The 21,169-nt window shown below is 38.7% G+C and overlaps 1 protein-coding gene across 3 annotated transcripts in view; it reads left to right on the top strand.

Moving 5' to 3' along the window:
• The window catches only part of LOC145469936 (disco-interacting protein 2 homolog B-like), a 46,480-nt gene that overhangs the window by 17,552 nt on the left and 7,759 nt on the right, over positions 1–21,169 (top strand). For 2 of the 3 annotated variants that reach the window (XM_081453755.1, XM_081453756.1), the window contains 31 exons: positions 735–788; positions 2,632–2,781; positions 3,414–3,707; positions 4,063–4,115; positions 4,294–4,354; positions 4,741–4,814; positions 5,124–5,247; positions 5,852–5,946; positions 6,366–6,476; positions 7,382–7,505; positions 7,883–7,986; positions 8,581–8,683; positions 10,033–10,097; positions 10,203–10,296; positions 10,384–10,503; positions 10,610–10,724; positions 10,982–11,121; positions 11,239–11,375; positions 12,986–13,075; positions 13,707–13,834; positions 15,346–15,430; positions 15,652–15,702; positions 16,848–16,895; positions 17,023–17,155; positions 17,777–17,889; positions 18,224–18,304; positions 18,722–18,845; positions 19,500–19,541; positions 19,640–19,941; positions 20,412–20,542; positions 20,659–20,750. In XM_081453755.1, coding sequence (XP_081309881.1) covers positions 735–788; positions 2,632–2,781; positions 3,414–3,707; positions 4,063–4,115; positions 4,294–4,354; positions 4,741–4,814; positions 5,124–5,247; positions 5,852–5,946; positions 6,366–6,476; positions 7,382–7,505; positions 7,883–7,986; positions 8,581–8,683; positions 10,033–10,097; positions 10,203–10,296; positions 10,384–10,503; positions 10,610–10,724; positions 10,982–11,121; positions 11,239–11,375; positions 12,986–13,075; positions 13,707–13,834; positions 15,346–15,430; positions 15,652–15,702; positions 16,848–16,895; positions 17,023–17,155; positions 17,777–17,889; positions 18,224–18,304; positions 18,722–18,845; positions 19,500–19,541; positions 19,640–19,941; positions 20,412–20,542; positions 20,659–20,750 — 3,438 coding nt within the window. The other variant, XM_081453757.1, reaches the window with a different exon arrangement.

Raw genomic sequence — 21,169 nt, 5'->3', positions numbered from 1 at the left:
CTGAAATTATTATTAATATTGTTATTAACATTATAAAACATTGGCTACTGAAAAATAATGTTTATGTTTTTACATATTATGGTGTCTACATGTAATTGTGAATCTGATATATGGTGGCATTTTTAGATAAAAAATAATACTCACTTTATAAGTCCTTTTGAAGTAAGATTCTTCATAATTCTTCGATTTCATCATGATCAGATGAGTATTTAAATAAAAGTAAATGACATGTGATGTTACATTGTCATGAATCCATCGCTAACAGCTGTGGACTACACATATACAAACTGATCTTTGAAAGTGTATTCATGATATTGTGAACTGCAGTGTTGACCAATGATCTTAAGATGAGTTCAGTTAGTATTGCTTTCGGTATTACAGTGAAGCAATATTTACCAATTGAAGTAAAAAAAAAATGGAGTAACAATATATCACTAAGTGATATTGTTGTTTTCCAGTATTCAACCCTACAAGCTGGTGGTATTAATCATTGAGAAAAAGCTGCAGAATTAATGAAGGTTTCTCTTTGAAAAACAAAATACTACTTAAACTTGTGGTCACGACCGTCATGAAGTGCTCAAATTAGATTTGGTTGCTCCGTATTCTACATTTGTATGATATAACCCCCTTGAGGTTTCTAGAAACACAATATATCATTTGCTGTATTATTTACTTATCTTTCACAGACTGTGTGGTTTCAGCTTAAATTTGTAATACTATTGGTGTCTTTTTAGATTTAAATGTTGCTTCACCAAGCAGTCCAAACATGAATGATCACTTTAGTGCTGGTAAGTAAAGTTACTTGAAACAAAAACATGGGAATGTACTGTACAATCATACAGTGTAATGAAGGTTGAAGAAGAAGACTGAGGGGTACACTGACAGGTCTTCTTGTTAGCATAATTATATTCGTTACTTGAACCAATGTCATGACATATGTACATATTAAGAAGCATTATCATTACAATGCTAGTCATGTTTTTATGTGTTCTGTTAAATCAGATAAGGGCATTTTTTTTACAATGTTGACATGGATGTAACATTTCCAGCGAGTGTATCTTAAAGTTGAATAATCATGACTCACACTACTTAAAACCCACAGTGATACTTTTTGCCTTTTCATTTATGTGCATTTGTATTTAAATATTGCACATCGTGATATGATATTGGGATGTCAAGAGGACTAAAAAAAGACATGCCTGCATCGGTGACTGTTTGAAATTCATGTGGGCTAGAGGATGAATTTGGGGATAAATTCAGACATTTTCAATCCCAAGATATATGCAGGACATTCAAATTCTGCTTAACCTTGTCAATTGTTCTGTAATTTGGAAGAGTCTGGTTTTAAGATGAGTTGTTTTCCTGTGTGGAGACCAAAAGGTAATAATTCCTTGATTGTTGGCACCTTACTGAATTGGTTGTCGAAGGTAGAGATGTGCTCATTTGTACAAGTCAGATGTCTGGCGTATTCAATTTTTAGGCTACTAGCAAATTGGTGTTACTTTACTAGAAAATTAGTCCAGGGTGACAAACAAATTTGGAAAATGCATACTAGTCACAGCTACTTCACATTGCACAATGACTAAATTATAAAATTATTAATAGAACTTACCTAATAAAATATTCAAAATCATTTGTTACAGTGAAAACTGAATCGTGATTCGATGTACTTGTTAGTGGTAGCATCAATTATGATCACAAGTTTGACCTTGATGTGCATGTACATAGAAGTCCACAAATAATTAAAGTGAAATGTGATTATTGATATTCATGTTAGAGTAGTAAACTTGGAGGGTATTTAAATGAAAAGGGAAGGGTTGATTGTCTATTGCAGCTACAGTATACTCTGCACAGTTGGAAGGTCTATCTGTTTGTCTTCCTCTTTTTGCTAGAAATTGAACAGTACATTGTACCATTTTATGGCTTACAGTATGTACATGTTCGTAGAACTTAGATTTTTGAGTCATTTACCATAACTATACATGGCAATGAAATGTTTTGAAAATTTGCTGCATATTGGTTCATGCGAGATATGAGTTGTTTTGTTTTCTTTAAGTCCTTCCGTGCTACATGAATATATGCAGAAATGTAAGTCAAAGGAAATTTGAACATGTTGTACAGATGATTGGCTTAGAAATCTGCATTCAAGAGCTTATTGCCCATATTTCAGGGCAAGAATGCTCATTTTTATTTATTTTTATTTATTTATTTATTTATTTACTATTTTGTTATTTAGTCTGAATCACATAGTAAAAGGACCCAGCCGAGGCTTAAATGCTTTTTTGTTGAAAATCCTGTTACTTAGTGCTAGCTTTAACATTAACATCTTATTGTTATTTGAAATATATGATTGTATATGATAATTAAACATTGTGCAGGACTCGAAAAAAAAAAACTTGAATTCCGGCTTGCCCTGGGCAAGTCTTAGTTTGCTCTTTTAATGATTTAGTTGCAGACAACTTGCATGATCCTTTGCCCAGCAGGAAAGTGAGAATGAAAAGTTACTCGCCCAAAGGAGAATCTACTTGTCCCGGACAACTGGATGGCACTTTTTTCAAGCCCTGATTATGCACAATGTTTTGTACATGTAGTCTACAACCATTCTGTTGTATGTTTTGTCCATGTTTCTAGTTCAAAGGTCAGAGGCCCTTCAGGCAGCCTTGGCAAAAAGACTGACTGTAGCGCAAGATCCTGACATGCCAGCTCCATTCAAAAGACAGTCGCTTATGAGACGGAAACCAGTAGAGAATGGTACCCAGCCACAACTTCATGGAGGCTTTGGTAAGTCCAGTTCAAATTTAAGGAAACTTGTCATCAGCATGGCTTTTCTAGTGACCAATAGCGACATAAAGGTTTAGATTTAGAGGTCAGAGGTCTGGATTCAACGGATACTAACTGTTTGTTACGGTTTTTGTGCAAGACATTTAACATTTCACAGTCAGGGATGGATTTAAGCTCGCCTGTCACTTACATGTTCTCACCATGGCCAGTCTCAATCCTTTGGGCACGTGCAAATTGTACAATTTTTGACACCTTTCTTAAGTCACTTTGCCAGATCACAAGTTCAGTCACAGTTGAGTTTCTTTTCCTGACAGCATCTCTCCATTCAGGTTGTAAAATAATAGGTATAAAATTATGTACAAGCCAGCTGTTTAGGCCAATGCTACTCTAGAGTCAATGCTGGTGGGTAACCCTGCAATGGACTAGCATCCCATCCAGGGAGGAGTAGAAATACTCCTAGTCCCTTCATGCTATGTACAGAAACCGGAAATAAGTGCCGGCCTGATGGGCCACTTGGCTCATATGCAGGCATTACCTACCTTTAGCAAGCATACATATACTGTACATGGATACGTTGTAAATGTATCAATAGACAATCAATCCTGAAGTTTGCTTAATTTTCTATCTTTTAGGATCTGTCTCTTCACAAGACTCGATAGGAAACCTGCCACCAAGTGACTACACTCCTCCAGGTTCACTTAGTTCCCATACCTCAATCCCTCGGGCAGGCTCTGAGGAATTTCCTTCCCCTCCTTCTGACATGTTTTTCCAGCATCGACATAGCTCTGGCAGTTTCCCCCCAGTAACCCCTCCCCCAGACTTGACAAGGCAGGCCCCTGCTGATAAGTTTACTGATACCAAAGGCAGTCGAGTGATGCATATGTCATCAGTGCGGACAGTCGATGAAGATGACGGCCAAGTATCAGGTGAGATATCATTATAAAGGGTTTGCTATCTTTGTCATCCTAGAGAAACCTAGGGTTAATTAAAGAGAAATCATTTATAATAAGTAGTTATATATTAGGTATTTTTCAAAGTCAGGAATCCATTGTGCTGATTGTGCTGCAGAAGTTCATCATCATTTCTCTAAGCTTCAAATGTACTGAACCAATAATATATAATATATATGAAAAAAATGACGTACATAGCTTGAATGAGTTCTCTATATGAGCTTGTCAACACCTCATCATGTATTATGAACTATTCTGAAAATGTAGTACTTACATGTATTGGTTGTACCTTGAAGTAAATATTCAATGTTGTTTCTTCTATTTGTTTTAGTGACAAGCAGTAGAGTATCAACTAAAATTCAACAGCTTCTCAACACTCTGAAGGTAACGTTTTTATGATCTGCCAGTCATAACTACATAGCTAGTAATGCACTGCCATCTTTACCCTCATAGTTTTAAGACCTTTCAGAAGCTTTTATTTCTTTTGTACCCTGAAACCCTGAGACTGTTATTTCATTATTATTGTTTGATTTCCTCACTAAGCCTATCATGAACTTTTCAGAGGCCAAAAAGAAAACCACTAGAACAGTTTTACACAGAGGATGACGACGAACTTCTTGAAGGTAAATTACACAAAGATATTATTTATATCTCCCGCAAATATATCCATCATGTTTCTCTGCATGTACATTGTAGCTGTCACAAACGTGTCAATTTGTTCCCAGTTTCCCCTGCCTCAAGAAGGTGATGGACAAGGGAGGTGTCTGTGCTGAAGAGTTATTACCATCATAATCCCACTGTGGGATAAATCCTACAGCACATGTATCAATATGTGAAGGATTCAAATGTTCATGCAGTTTGTGAGAGAGAAAGGGCCACAACAAAATTGTGCCATATTTCAAGTGTAAATTGCATTACATATATGCTGACTACTTTGAATATAACAGAATGTATAATACTTAAATAAATATTTTATATACATGTAGACACTGTATCTTTGTTACTGCAGCAACTAAACCTGATCCAAATGCACCACGACCAGAGGGACAAACATTGAGACCTGTCACTGGAGAATCTCTACAGGTAACTAGTGTGTTGATTAATTTGATACTTACATGTAGTCAGTGCTGCAGGTCATAAAATAAGCTGAGTGTACATGTAAATGATGTGACTTAATTATTACACTGGGCAGAATCTGGTATCTTCCTTTATTTCATATACATTATAATGTGTTACCATACACCAGATCAAGGGAAATCACCAAATTGTATCAAGGGTTAAATTGAACCATAACATACAGTACATGTGTACCACGTCTTGCAGTCGGCACATATTTTCACACCATTTTCTTTCGTTGGCAGTTGAACCCATATTGTTGTCATTTATTCACAGGTAGCTGAGGATCTACCCAAAAATTTAGAGGAGTCTGTGAGCAAGTTTGCTTCAAAATCTCCAAAAGTTTCCTGCTTTTCTGTTGTGGACAGTCATGGAAAAACTAACGTCTCTCTTACATATGGTAAGTCACTTTCACTTTCACACATCACTTTCACACATCACTTTCTCCTCTATTCATATCCCCCTTTATTTTTTCTACCCTTCACGAATTGCGATGAAACCTGTTTTAAGTAGATACCGATGCATGGGACTCTCGAGTGCTAGTGTCTACTTAGGTCACAGTCTGCTTCATAGAAGATGAACAGGGGGTCTGCTTTGTGCAGGTTTCACTACATACTATACACAAGTTTTCAACTGAAATAGTTTTGTAGATCATAAAACACACATGGACTCTGGGCTGTCAGTAACTTTCGAGTCACCTGTGGACTTGATCTTCACACCTGTAACAATCTTGTTACCTTGTGAGTGAATTCTCTCAACAACAGGCAAGTTCACCCTTAACATCATAGGTCCACCAAACATACTCAGCCTAATAGATGTCATGGATTTTGGCTGTTAATGGCATCCCTGAATGGTCCATGGCATGACACACATTATTTTAGTCAACTTCAGGGGTACTCGAGTGAATTACAATATCCATAATTTCAGTTTTTCATATGAAAAAGTGATGTTATAAGAAAATCAGAAACTGAGCTTTTAGTATTTATATTTTCATTCTTAAATAGGTAAACTTCTGTCTAGATCAATGAAGCTAGCTTATGCCTTACTAAATAAGATTGGCAGTCACAAGGAAGGAACATCAATTATGACAGGGGACAGGGTAAGTAGACATATTGCAGAGTTCCTGGGTTGTTCTTTGATTTGCAAAGGATATTTGATGGATAGCAATGCTGCACTTCATCTTGTGCATACATTTATTAATAGGCACTTGGCAGCTAATGATAACATGCTACTAGTAGTGGTAGCATGTCAGTACTACTAAATCCAAACTGCCAAAAAGTGCTCTACATTCAGGGACATCTGATGGCCTTTGACATAATGTCTGTGCTTGTTTGTTCATTGACTGATGTGTATAATTTATGTCACTGGTAGAAAAATCCACCTGTAAATTTGGCACTCTGCAAGTGAGGAAAGTCCTTTCCAGCAGCAAAACTAACAAAACGGAAATAGTTGAACTGTGGATGTCCCAGTATGTCATACTGATTTTTAAGTTTCACATGTAATGTTTCTTGTTTCCAGGTTGCCTTGGTGTATCATGTTGATGACCCTATCAATTTTATGACAAGTTTTTATGGTTGTCTTATTGCTGGAATAATACCCGTTCCTATTGAACCACCTGCAAGCAAAGATGTAAGCTCATGTTTTTGGTTACCTACAGTAATTCTTCTTTTTATTGGTTTTATTTGTTGTTTTTGTTGTTGCTGCTGTTGTTGTTGTTGGAGGCTATACTTTCCTGGTTATGTCATGCATTTTAGAGAAGAAGTAAAAAGTGTTCCACTACCAGGCTTTTAGCCATGACATGAAAAGTGGGCATCCCAGCATTTGAGGCTCCACCCTCCTAGGGGTCTGGGGTCTGGGTGCCCTTCTTGTAAGGTGTATTTATCATAGTTTTGAGGACAGGTGTATCTTAAAATTCCAGATCAGTTTACTGAAAACTCCTGAGCCCACAATCCAGATCTATGAAAAGAATATTAATTAGTGTAATTTTTTTTAAAAATATGGGCATGCAAAGGACCAGACTTTAATTAATTTGAATGTGCTCAGACTTGAAGTCCAGGTACTGATCTAAATAAAATGAATGGCAATTTAATACTATTATTATATCTACATGTAGTTGTGTGAGAAACATTACTCTCACGGTGCCTCTCTCCTCTTCCTGTGATTATAAAATTAATGGATATTATTAAACAAACACCGTCTGTCAGCCTAGGAGTGATCACAAAATACTGGAGGTAATCTGCATGCAGTAGCATCCCATTCAGGGATGTGCAAAACTACTACTAGATGCTGCAGCCTATGAAAATCAAGTCACAGTGCTACACGTAGCTCTGACAGTGAATGTTTTTCATTTCCACCCATGTCCAACTTTACATTTTCCTAACCACCATGACATTACATTATGTCTGAGCAAAACATGTTTGACCTTCTGTGTGATTAAGGTCTCCAGTGCTATACTACAAGTAGGGTTTTAGCCACCAATCTGGCTTGTAAATGATTACCAGACTGAATTGTAACACACGAGGTTCTTTTTGCAGTACCCTGGCTGTCAGCAAATTGGTTTTCTTCTTGGTAGTTGTGGAGTATCCTGGGCGCTCACTTCTGAAACTTGTCTAAAAAGTTTACCAAAGGATGATACAGGACATGTCACCACATTTAAAGGCAAAACACATTTATTCAGTTTTACATGTAATTTACCATACATGTCAGTTGACTACATGTACATGTAGCATATGGTACTACCTGTAGCTGTCGTGAAGACTTGTTTTTCAGTGTGGCATTTGCTCCTCTGATATCAAGACAAATTCTACCAAGACAGTCATGCGTAGAACTCTTGACTGTAGACGGGCTAAATAGCATGGCTTGCTTGTAGCCTTTAACACAACAAGCTGTGGACATTAAAATGTCAATAAATTACATTTCACTTAGATTATACTCGCCATACTGTGGCAAATTTTTACTGATCAGTCAATGATGGTTGTAGAGTTTTATTTTGTTTGTTTTTTTATTTTGTTTTCTTTTTTTCTTTTTTACCCTAGGCTGGCCTAAGCTGCAATGGTTTGTTACAGCAAATTTAAACAGACATCCAAAAGATTGGCAACCACCTTCAAACCTGGACAGAAGTTCACCAGCATATATTGAGGTATGTGGATCACTGCATTACATGTACATTCTACACAAACTTTTGGTTGAGACATTTTTCCAAGTTTTGCATGATATTATATTATATTTATTAATGCTGTTTGTGAGAGATGCAGTGGGCCAATGGCTTTGGATTGAGGGGGCATGTCAATCCCTGGCCAGGGTCATTAGCTTTGCATTGTGTTCTTTGGCAGGACAGTTCCTCTCTCCACCCAGGGCTGCATGGTTCAAAGTCCAATTAAGCTAACCCAGGGTTAACAAGAATCTTGATTTCAGTTTTGTAACTTTTTGTTGAGGTTATTTTTTGTCTATATGTATATTGCTTGTCCTTCAGTGTTGAGTTTGGATAATCTCAAACTTCACAAAACATAAGCAGTGAAAAACATTTTGAAATGAATACTTTGGTTAACTTTTAATCCCAGGTTAGGGTTAACTGGCTTGAAACAGTACCAGGAGAGGGCAGAAATTCCTCCAGTCTGTTCCTGTTGCAGAAGCCAATATAAGTTCAAGCAGTATGGGTCACTACACCTGATGTAGGCCCCACCTTACTTTTTTCATGCTGTTTCAATTAATTTTTTTTCCTTCTTGTTATCAGTCCACAGTGGGTAAGGATGGTGCAGTGATGGGTGTCACGGTGACAAGAATGAGTATGAATCTTCATACACAGGTCCTCAGTCAGGCATGTTCTTACACTGAAGGTAGGTGCATTCTGTAGGTGCCTTACGTTCTTTTTATTGAGATATAGTTGTCATTAACAACTGCATTGCCAAATAGAGGTTGGGTGCCTGAGACATCCAGGAACTTCCACTCTTGGCAGCCAGCAGACCGCTCCCATGGCCGGCAGATCCTCGAAACCAAGCCATGAGCCCCCACACAGAAGGGGAGACAGGCACCCATCACTCTGAATTAACAGTGGAAAGAGGGAGGAAAGGGAGGGGGGATACCATGGCCGGCAGATCCTGGAAACCAAGCCATGAGCCCCCACACAGAAGGGGAGACAGGCACCCATCACTCTGAATTAACAGTGGAAAGAGGGAGGAAAGGGGGGGGGGGGGGGAATGCCATGGCTGGCAGATCCTAGAAACCAAGCCATGAGCCCCCACATAGAAGGGAAGACAGGCACCCATCACTCTGAATTAACAGTGGAAAGAGGGAGGAAAGGGAGGGGGGATACCATGGCCGGCAGATCCTGGAAACCAAGCCATGAGCCCCCACACAGAAGGGAAGACAGGCACCCATCACTCTGAATTAACAGTGGAAAGAGGGAGGAAAGGGGGGGGGGGGGAATGCCATGGCCGGCAGATCCTAGAAACCAAGCCATGAGCCCCCACATAGAAGGGAAGACAGGCACCCATCACTCTGAATTAACAGTGGAAAGAGGGAGGAAAGGGAGGGGGGATACCATGGCCGGCAGATCCTGGAAACCAAGCCATGAGCCCCCACACAGAAGGGGAGACAGGCACCCATCACTCTGAATTAACAGTGGAAAGAGGGAGGAAAGGGGGGGGGGGAATGCCATGGCCGGCAGATCCTAGAAACCAAGCCATGAGCCCCCACATAGAAGGGAAGACAGGCACCCATCACTCTGAATTAACAGTGGAAAGAGGGAGGAAAATAACCTTCGCTATAAATGCCATCGCTGTGAAGGCCGCCAGCATGTCACAGTCAAGGTGCACATGGAATCCTGGCGCATGCACATATGGAAACACTGCTGACAATTACAGGAACGCAGGCCCTCTTTGTTGTTGACTCCATTAAATTGCATTTAACTGCATTAAATCTCTTAAAGTTTAGTTCTGAGAATTTGGCAGTGGATCAAGATTAAATCTTGTGGTTAAGGATGTTTTTTACCCCCAGAAAATTATGTTTTTACTAATAAGGAGATCACCATGGAGGGAACTAAGGAAGATATTATATGTATGTTGTCAGAAACATAGCCACATGTCATTTTTCATGACTCCTTAGCAGCACTAACTGGCTAAAATGCATTCTAAATCATTGAGTTTTTCTTGACCTTTTTTGTTGTCGTTGATGTTTCTTATTTCAGGTGAAATAATGATCAGCGTTCTTGATCCAAAAAGGGAAGTGGGATTGTGGCATTCCATGTTAACTGTAAGTACATCCTATCAATTTTTTTAGTCACAAAGAAAAGGTCTTTGTTGTGCAGTTATGATAAGTTCACTGAGTTTTAAACTGGTTTTCAATTTTTGTTTGCAGAGTGTGATGAATGGAATGCATGTTATTTATGTGCCACCATCAGTTTTAAAGAATTCGCCAGCGATGTGGTTACAGATGGTAACAAAACACAGAGGTGTGAGACAGTCTAAGTGACACCTGTTTAAATTTGCCAAAACTATGTGGGAGGAATTCTTTAAATTTTCTTTTTTTATGTCAACAGCTACTTGTGCCTTGGTGAGTTCACGAGATCTTCATTGGTCACTGCATGCCAGCAAAGATGTGAAAGATATCAACCTCAGTACCATTAGAATGTTGTTACTGGCTGACAGAGCCAATCCATGTGAGTTGACTTCTGTGATGAATGAACATATTGCTTCAATAATATACCTTTTCATTGACTTCCTTAGGAGTCAGAATTTAATGCGGTTCTCTTGATCTTTTTCCAGGGTCTTTGTCAGCTTGTGACTCTTTTTTAAATGCTTTTGAGGCTAAAGGATTAAAGCCTGAGGCTCTTTGTCCATGTGCAAGTTCTACAGAAACAATGACAGTTGCCTTAAGAAGGTAATTAAACATGAAGAGCTACAAAACACAAGACTATTTAAGACACTCCCAAGAGTCCATTGCTCATGCTTGGAATTGCTTGTGTGCATCTTATGTCATTGTTATTTTTGTTGTAACTCAACCTGCGTAAGATATTAGTACATTCTGTAAGATACATGTACCTTGAAATTAACTTGCATTATAAGTTGTATGAGCTTTGAAATTGCATGAACTTGCATGAGTTGTTGTCTATTATTTTTGTTATTTGAATTGTTTAGACCAGGCAAGCCAGGAACAACTGCCACTGGTCGTGGAGTCCTTTCTCTATCAGGTCTGAGTCATGGAGTGGTGAGAGTCGACAAGGAGGGATCTCTAACGTCACTGACCCTGCAGGATTGTGGAACAGTGTTGCCAGGAGGTACAGTTTAACGACACTCGTATTAAACAGAAGTGATTTTTATGCAACTGTAAGAGTTATGATTGTTATTCCCATGAACAAATATTAAAATGAAGTGTAATTTTTCTCAACATACAGCTAAGATAGCAGTGGTGAAGCTTGAGGGTCCTCCATACTTGTGTAAGAGTGATGAGGTTGGTGAGCTGTGCATATCCAGTGGAGCCACAGGGAGTGCATACTGGGGACTTGCTGGCAAAACTAATCACACATTCAAGGTAATTTATGATTTCATCATTCATTTGTTATTTCTATAGATTTGACATATTTTTAATTCTCCACTTGACGATTTGAATACAATAGTGTTCAAATAAAATGCAATGAAAGGAAAGTGGAAGGAGCAATATATAGTAAACTAATTACAGTGTATATGCCCGTTGATTGAATAGTTTACATTTTTTAGGATGAAACGAAAACCAGTAAAAGTAACCAGTAAGAGAGGAAAGAGTAAAGACAAAGTAAATAAATAGTTTATGTTAGACTTACTAATACTGAGCAGGATAAAACTGGTGAAGTGCTTTTTTCAATAGTTTTCCAGTATTATGTATTAGTTATAGCCTTCCTAAGTTGCCAGTGAGGTTTACAGAAAAAAAAAAAAATGATTACTTGGCATCGGTGATACAATGGTGGGTCTAAAACACAGGTCACTGGTCACAGGTTATTATTGTTTTTACCAAAACTGAAACAACCTTAAACCTTGACTAATACTAACCTTAAGCTAACCATTGTCTTAGTGCACATGTAGTATTTAGGTGTAAGGTTAGCAGGAGGAAGGGGTTAGAGTTGTTCCAGTATTGAGAAAACAATGACCTGTGACCTGTGTTTTAGACCCCCCGGTGATACAACCTAGGATATTTCCTGGCTGCCATTCAGTGTTCCTGATATTAGGCTATTTTTGATATAATAAAATTCAGCTTAAGGATGTTTGCGCAAAAATTTTCCAACATTGATTTTTTTTCTGAGACTTTTACCACTGTAAGATGATGAGTTAGTTATGTCAGAAATGGGGAGAACATACCTGGAAGAACACCCGAAATCTGAAAAATCGGGCTTTGTTAGCGGATAAGACCACAGTGTCTGTAAGCCCAAAAATATTGCAATTAGATCTTTGAAGCGAAATGTTCTCTAACAAATATTGTGTAAGTGGAACTATTAATAAGTGAATTTAGTCAACTGGTGAGGTTCCTTAAAGAACAAGTTTACATTTAGTGACCATAGTTTCACACGCCTTGTAGCCACAAGGTGGTAGGATTCAATGTCTCGTGGACAGAAATCTTGAAATTTTTTTAACTTCCCATGTTGATTTTTTTGTTCATTTTTGGACAATGTGGAGATAATTGTAAATGAAATCTGTTTCTGGAAAGAAAAGTAGGGGTCACCAAACGTCCAAGCTCATTAAATCCAGGCAAAGCTATAGCAATGGCCATCTGCCTTATCATTGCTTATTTTATTGCTTAGTGCGCACTCTCTTGCATGAAGTGGCATGTGAATTTGCACACGCAGTAAGGATGTGCAGAAACAATTAGCGCGAAAGTCCTCAATAGCAAGGAGTGTAGCTTACACAAAAGGAAATGAACTCACATACATTATATCATGCGGAATCAATTTTTTTTGTTTGTCTGCTAGGTCTCACTACTGAATATAAATAATTACATGTATAGTCCTTATTCAACTGAATATATGAAAAAACGATGACATCCATGTAGTCCTTATGTCTATTGCAGTAGATGCAGAAGATCTACCATGCTCTATCTACCAACAAAGAGCAAACTTAGCTGGCTGATGATATTTTTTGTATAATATTCTTCTGTTGTTTTCTCTTGTACAGGTTCAACCTACTTTAGACGATGGAGCACCATGGGAGCAGTATCCTCTGAGTGACTTTGTTAGAACTGGATTACTGGGATTCCTAGGACCAGTAAGATTCTCTTTGTTTTCTTAGTTCCTTAGTTCTTGGTCCTGTTGGCTTTGATACTACTACGGTACTTGTAAATTTAAGTCTCACTGCTTCTGTGTGAGCATTTATGTAAGGCCTGCATCAACATATTCTGTTTTTACTGATGGTGAAGTTTAAACAGTTTGGAAGAAGTTTCACAGTTCTTGTAAGGCTGTATCCTCATGTATACGTTGCATAATGACTACAAATGCATTTTTTACATTGATTGTCTTTGGTTAACAGTAAAACAAGCACAGATGATCACTGGAAATAAAATATTAAGCATAAACATTCTAGAAAATGGATAATTTTTTTCACATATTCTGGTCTTGTATACTTCCTAAATGTTAACAGCGCACCTAGTATCTTACATGCTACATGTCAGTGTTAAACCAAGAGTTCCTTGTTAGATAGATACTTGAACGTTTCTTCTAACTTACATTCTCATGTGGACAGGCCTTGGTGATGCATAAGGGATTGTTAAACTCAAGGGGGCCAAATATTTGTATACATTTACAGGCAAAATGTATGTGTGGAAAATCTTTACCCATAGCTAAATAGGTAAATTTCTATATTCAATATGGTAATAATTGTTTATTGTTCACATGTACAGGGTGGATTGGTGTTTGTGTGTGGCACAGCTGATGGTATAATCAAAGTCATTGGAAGAAGACACAACTGTGATGATCTGAAGGCCACAATCCTAGCTGTTGATCCAATCAAATTTGTCTATAGAGGCAGGTTAGTGTCTCGAAAAATAATTAATAAAATAATAATTTACATTAGTATAATTTTCAGAGGTGAATATAAGAATTGGACTTTCTGATTGGTCAAAAAGGTCATCATATGATGCTTTCACCCCCCCCCCCCCCCCCCCCTTGCTGGAGCTTAGTTACTAAGCTCACCATTTTTGCCATCTCGGCAAGTAAACATGGTGAACAGTTGGTGAATGAAGTTTTCATTTTTTTGAAAGACATCACTCCAAGTCCAGGATATTTCAAAGGATGTAGAATTTTCAAAATGACTGCTGTCACCCTTGGACCAAAAGTCTTTTCAAGAACTCTTATTCAAGGCTTTTAAGAATCGCAAACGCAGTGGTTACATTGAATCATTGATCGCCAGCTGGTCAGATTGATTGACCGAAACTTACTTTTCTTCAAACTAAAGCTACTCATGTCTAGGCGATGATGACAACTGTGAATGAAGTCAACAACGATGAAACAAAGGTGCCAGATGAATTTATTTTTCGTAGTGTTTCAGTCATTTGTTTTACTGCCGAACTTGATGAGTAAATTAATTGACAATCGATGTACATGTAAGCTTATTATTAAAACTACGGCTGTATACGTATATGCACATGAAAAATTGCATATGTGTTTCATGTTTTGGTCCATTATTTTGTAGTCCTTGACATTCACCTCTGAAAATTATACTAAAACAGTTATTCGCCTCAGGCTCAGTGAATATTCACCAATGTTCACTTCGCCTTTGACAAATAATTGTTAAATATTATTGTCATTTAAGCTAGACATTAACAGATACCGTAAATGTTCGAATTAGTGCCTGGGGCGCTTATTACAAATTTAGGAGAAGACGGGAGTGCTTATTCGAGGGGGGCGCTTAATCAAGAGGGGGCGCTTATTAAATGTTTCCCAAATCGTGGCCTGACATGATCATTTTTTAATACATCATATCTGCATAAACATAATCTGTTTATCAACATAAGAAGCTGATCCTAAGGTTAAAATCGCAGCACCGTTAGTATTTGTAATTTTTTTTCAAACTTAACGTGTTCACAAACTGAAACAATGTACAAATCTAATACTACAGGATGGAAACTATACATACTTTGTTGTCTCATTACTCGTCCACAAAATGGGGGAAGGGGGGCGTTTATTCGAGGGGGGGCGCTTATTTTAAATTTTGACTGATAGGAGGGATGCTTATTTGAAGGGGGCGCTTATTCGGGGGGGGGGGGGTGGTGCTAATTCAAGGGTTTATGGTATGTCAATTATTATTAATATGGCATTCAATTTTAATGTTATTCACGCCAACACTTTTTTGTGTACATTTGCAACAAATTATTATGATGGAATGTCCTTATGTTGATCCAATGTTTTAAGCAACTTGCAGCTGTCAATTTATTTAAAGTTGTGTTCCCAGATTGGCAATTTGAACTCAACCTATTGTTAAAACTTGTAATATATTTGAACATATATACATGTATTGAACCCATTATTGCTTTGCTTTAGGATTGCTATCTTTTCTGTCAATGTTCTCAAGGATGACAGGATAGTGGTTGTGGCTGAACAAAGACCACAATGTACAGAAGAAGAGGTTAGTAGAACATTGTCACGTGGTTTGCTTCCTCGTAATTGTTTGTGAAAAAAATGTGTTTGTAATCATATAGTCCAGCAGTGGCTGACAATTCTTCAAAAACATTATGATTAATTCAGAGTTGATATGAGACCTGTTCATTATTTTTGTCAGTGAAGGTGTTCCTTCACTATCAAGAAAACTGTTTATAAAATAATTTGACTTTCTTTTTCTTTTTCTAGAGCTTTCAGTGGATGAGTCATGTTTTACCCGCAGTTGATAGCATTCATAATGTAAGTATTGATGGTGTTACAATTTAACAGGTACTTGGAACAGGGGTCTGTAATTGAGAGGGCAATGTAAATCAAGTCTTATAGAACAAAGGAGACTCGCTTGCTTTGCTTCATCTTTGTTCCAAGGAAATCGCCATCTTTGTCGGTGACATGTGTGCACGAAAAGTGGTTTATCGACCCTAAAATTACCACAAGCGAAATGAAACGGGCAATTTTCTCTTCACTTTGAATTGCTTTTCACGGTAACATGCCTTACATGACTTACTGAGGACCTATTAAAGAATGATTCTCCTTCGAAAGTTCGGTTGTCAAATTCGGCAGCACCGAAAACCGCGTGTTCAAGCAAAAGTGCGAAAACCAAGTGAAAACAAGAAAACTTTTTTACTTTTTCGCGCATGCGCAGACAAAAGTCCCCTTTGTTGCCTTATAGGCCATTTCAGAGTTGCCTTTTACGTCTGTGTCAAAACGAGTCTCCGTGCAAAACCTCTAGACTCGTTTTCATGCAAATCAATTTTTTTTCATATGAAAGGTTTTGCACGAGGACTTGTTTTGAAAACGAGGGACAAGATAACTCGAAACAAAGCCTGGTTCACACTAGCGACATAAGGACCTGAATGTAACAACATAAGAAGGACGTTATGTTTGCAGTGTGAACATCCTGACATAATACGTGTAGCAACATAACAGCATGAACATAACCTTATGTCTTTATGTCTGTGTTACCATTGCCCACAATACAGACGTAAAACCTGGTTCGCACTAGCGACATAAACGACATAACGGCATCGACATGAGGAAAAGATCAGTTTTATCTTTATGTCGTTATGTTCATGCTGTTATGTTGCTAATATGTCATTATGTCACTACAAACATAACATCATTTTTACGTCGAGATAATGTCCCTTTTATGTCGTTCATGACGATGTCGTTATGTCGTTATGTCGCTATTATGAACTAGGCCTAAACGATTATGTTGTTAAGTCATTGTTTCAGTCTCTCCCTTACATTGTTCTGTCGCTAGTGTGAACTGGGCTTAAGCAATTGTGTCGGTATGTCGCTATGTCGTTATGTAGCTAATGTGAACAAGGCCTAACCTGTTGGCACTGAAGTTTTCCAGTGTTTAAAATCTAATTTTTCTTCTACAGGTTGGTATTTATTGCTTGTGTCTTGTAACTCCCGGTGGATTACCAAAGGTAGGTTCACGTGTTTCACAACGAGAAGGTGTAAATCCCTTGAAAGAGAACTCTACAAAGTAGCTGATGTTTTTTGTTACTGATTATATGAGGTTGAAAGCAAGCGATGTCTTTGTTTTGACTGCAGACAAGTAGTGGTGCTGTGCATATTCATGAGACAAGACAAAAGTTCCTAGACGGAGCGCTTCACCCAGCAAACATCCTGATGTGTCCTCACACGTGTGTCACAAACCTTCCTCAGCCAAGACAAAAACACCCTGGTAAGTGATTATCACATTTTACATGCATGTTAAACACGTAAATGACTCTATGTTAAGATCTTGGACCGCATAGTGACATCCCAAATAACGATAACGTGAACATGGTAATGACAATCAGATTTAAACTGACGATGACTTTAACAGTTTGCATGCGAGCCACTTTTAAAACACGCAAGGGCTAGTTAGGTAAAGAGAACCATTAAGTCTACTGTAAAACGCAAACTTTTTCGTACAATATTCCCCTTAATGTAACTGCAACCGTTGTTCTATAGAGTGGAAATTTACTCTTGCCGTTGTGTAAGATGGCCTCTGTCTTAGAATCTTGAGACCACCAGGAAGGATATCATGGTTGATGAGGGAAAGTACATAAGTGTAGATCTACCTTAATATCGCAGAAATTGAAATTGAAAAATTGAAAAAAAAAACTTAGCCATTGTACAACATAGGGTAAGGAGAGGGACCCACCCCATCTGTGATAGCTGACTACAGTGCAAAAACAAGGACAAGTGGACGGTGATGAGAGTGAGATATGTGGATTAAACATGAATTTCCCCCTAGGGTTTTATATGAAATGTATGTAGAGTGGTAAGGAGAATATTGATGGTGATCATGTGTCTTCAGAGCCTGGTCCTGCTGCTACAATGGTTGGTAACATTGTAATGGGGACAAGAATAGGAGGCGCTGCAGGGAGGGAGATAGCAGACATAGAGGAGGACAGTGATATGGCAAGAAAGGTAACACAATTTCAGTATCCATACCTTCCCCACAGAAGTTATTTTGTTTTAATTACCCTCCCCCCCTCTCCCAGGCCCCTCCCCACCTCGCTAAAAATTCCAATTTAGCGTTAAGCTTTTCTTTACTTTGTTTTTTGCTTTTGAGAACCTCTCGGAGTTTCCGCTGACCTTCCATGAGGTTGGTATAGATGTATTTTGGAAGAGCCCATTCTAAATTCCTCTCAGATCTGAACAGGACTGTTTTTCAGTCATGCATTTAACTAAATTCAGAATCCCTTATAGCTCGTTGGACTCAAGTTGGCGTAATGATAGATAAACTGTCGTCTCTTTGCAGTACCAATTTCTGGCAGAGATTCTTAAGTGGAGAGCACAAACTATGGCTGATCACACATTATTCACGTTACTGAACGCCAAGGTAAGCACAGATTGCTTTTACAGCAATGTTTCATCTAATATTTTATGCATCTTTTAGATTAGCAGGTACAGAGGTTATAGTTAGTGCGCTGGACTGCGGATCGAGCAGTCTGGGTTCGAGCCTTGGCTGGGGCCATTGCACTGTGTTCTTGGGCAAAACACTTACTCTCACAGTGCCTTTCTCCGCCCAGCTGAATAAATGGGTACCTGCGGGCTTAATGCAAGGAGGTAGCCCTGCGATGTACCAGCATCCCATCAACGGGGGAGTAGAAATACAGCAAATACTTCTAGTCGCTTAATGCTATATAAACCAAGAGAGGTCTTGTCACTTATGGTATAGTTTGCCCTGATACAGACTTACCCATAGATTGATTTGACAATGTGCATAGGTATGATATTTTATTTCTTTATATTCCAGGGCACTGTAGCTTCCTTGTTGACTACAAGCCAGCTTCATAAGCGCGCTGAACGTGTAGCGCAGATGGCAGTTGAACAAGGTCGCCTCAGTTCTGGTGATAATGTCGCACTTCTCTTCACCCCTGGTATGTACGTCACCAGCTTTGAAACAACGTCGTGCGCAGGCTCTCTTTCTCTCTTTCTCTGTACAAGAGAGGCGTAGGAGAGAGAGCCCGGGTACGAGGCTTTAAAAGTAACTTACTCGTGTTACGTGCAGTGGTCGGTCTTCATTCTCATTTCCAGTTCTCTCAGCCGTGAACTCATGGCTGAGATTTCTTTGCGAGTTCATCACTATAAGATCCCTGTGACTTAGTGTACAGTAAGCAGTCAACTGACATTTAGAGCAGATGATTAAATTTTGTGTTTATAGCTTATAAACCCGATTTCATTGTAAGCAACAATATGGAGCAACACTCCTTGAAATATCCTACAGATGTCATTATATTTTTCGTACCTTAAGTCCTGTAACGTGCTGTTAGTTGATGGACCTTGAGAGTTTTTCTAAATTACCCTGGAGCTGAATTTGTGTTTTGATCGGCCTTCCGGCTTGTAGTTTTATTTCAAAATTGGAAAACTTCTATGCTGTCCTTTCAAAATCAGTGCGGTGTCAGACATGAAGGAATACATCAACAAGAGACTACTGCCTTAATGTACTGCCAAGTTCTCACAACTAACCTTAAAGAAACATGTGAAAATCAGTAATGAGAATTAATCTTTTGGCGTTGTTGTTTTCTTCTTAGGTGTGGACTTTATTGTGGCGGTCTTTGCATGTCTGTATGCTGGTAAGGCAAATAACTTTTTAACTTGTGCACTGCAAAATCAAATACTAAGATCAGCAGCACAATCATTTACCATACTAAGACAAAACTTTGCATCTTAGGTCTCATTCCAGTTCCCGTCCGTCCCCCTCACACCAACAACATCAGCTCCACCCTCCCCACCGTCAAAATGGTTATCGACGTCAGCAAGTCACGTGCAGTGTTGACCACTCACAACATCGGCAAGGCGTTAAGATCTAAAGAAGCTGTGGGAGTGGTGGACATTAAGTCATGGCCCACAGTGGTGGAGGTGGATGATGCTCCTAAAAAGAAGTTAACAAATCCCTACAGAGCTCCCACGCCAGAAATGATCGCTTATCTTGATTTTAGTGTTTCTACAACTGGAATGCTTTCTGGAGTGAAGGTCAGTTTTACAATAATGCACCCACTGATGGTTTTTCTGAATGTCACTCTTGACGTTATTATCTGCAGACTAGTTTAGAACTATTTTCCACATCACATTAAACAGTGTTATGTGAAAGTTCTGCTTAATAGCTTGCATTTAAATGGTCACACACGAGGGTTTCATCCACAGACTTGGAAAGTTGGAACCACGTTGCACAGCATAATAAACAGTACCACATGAGAGTCCCGCTCAATAGCTTTCATTTAAATGGTCGCACACTAGGGTTTCATATGCAAACTTAAAGTTACAAGCATCTTGTATACAGCATAAGAAACAACACCACGTGAAAGTGCTGCTCAACTGTCACAAAACCAAACGTTCAACACCGCAGTTGTCGACGTGTTTAAGACTACACTCATTACCTTGTATTTTGCGACAGGTTAGCAAAGCTAAGACAGTCATTAATGTTTTTGCCCATTTCTTGGCAGATGTCTCATTCAGCAGTCACTGCACTGTGTCGTTCCATGAAGCTCGCTTGTGAGCTCTACCCTTCTCGTGATATCGCTGTGTGTCTTGATCCTTATTGTGGACTAGGATTTCTACTTTGGTGTTTGACAGGGTAAGTTTCCACTCCTAATACTTGAATATTCATTTTTTTTTTTTTTTTCCCTTGTAATTTGCCTTTGCTGTTCCCATCCTATTTTATTCAGACATTTCTTTTATTTCAAATTTCAGCGTCTATTCTGGACACCACACAATCCTCATTCCTCCGGGAGACCTGGAGACTAATCCAGCTCTTTGGTTATCAGTAGTTAGTCAGTATAAAGGTAACTGTTTCCTTTTGTAAACTGCTGCCGAACTGTAAATTCCCCCAAATAGTAATGCTACTGTTGGACATCTATTACCATGGAATTCATATACTTCAGCCGAGTATTACGTCCACTGAACATATAGGGCCGAACCCACACACGACCGCTCTCATGTGGCTTTGATAGCTCAGTAAGTAGAGAGCATCGCACCGGTAACGTAAAGGTCGTGGGTTCGAATCCCGTTCAGAGCCTGAAATTTTTTCAGGTCATTTTTCCAGTGTTATGGCTGCATTCGCATCTCTCATTCTTTCTTTATTTAATGGCTACTGTTGGACATCTATTACCATCTCCCAAATAGTCTTCATGCATCTCTTACAATGTTTGTTGTGAGAATCTGGTGTTGCATCATCACATCCCCTAATTGAACTTGATAGATG

The sequence above is a fragment of the Orbicella franksi genome, chromosome 15, assembly GCF_964199315.1.
Source record: "Orbicella franksi chromosome 15, jaOrbFran1.1, whole genome shotgun sequence".
In the NCBI taxonomy this organism is placed as follows: domain Eukaryota; kingdom Metazoa; phylum Cnidaria; class Anthozoa; order Scleractinia; family Merulinidae; genus Orbicella; species Orbicella franksi.
Note: the sequence above shows the minus strand (reverse complement) of the source record. Positions and strands in the feature narration are given on the sequence as shown.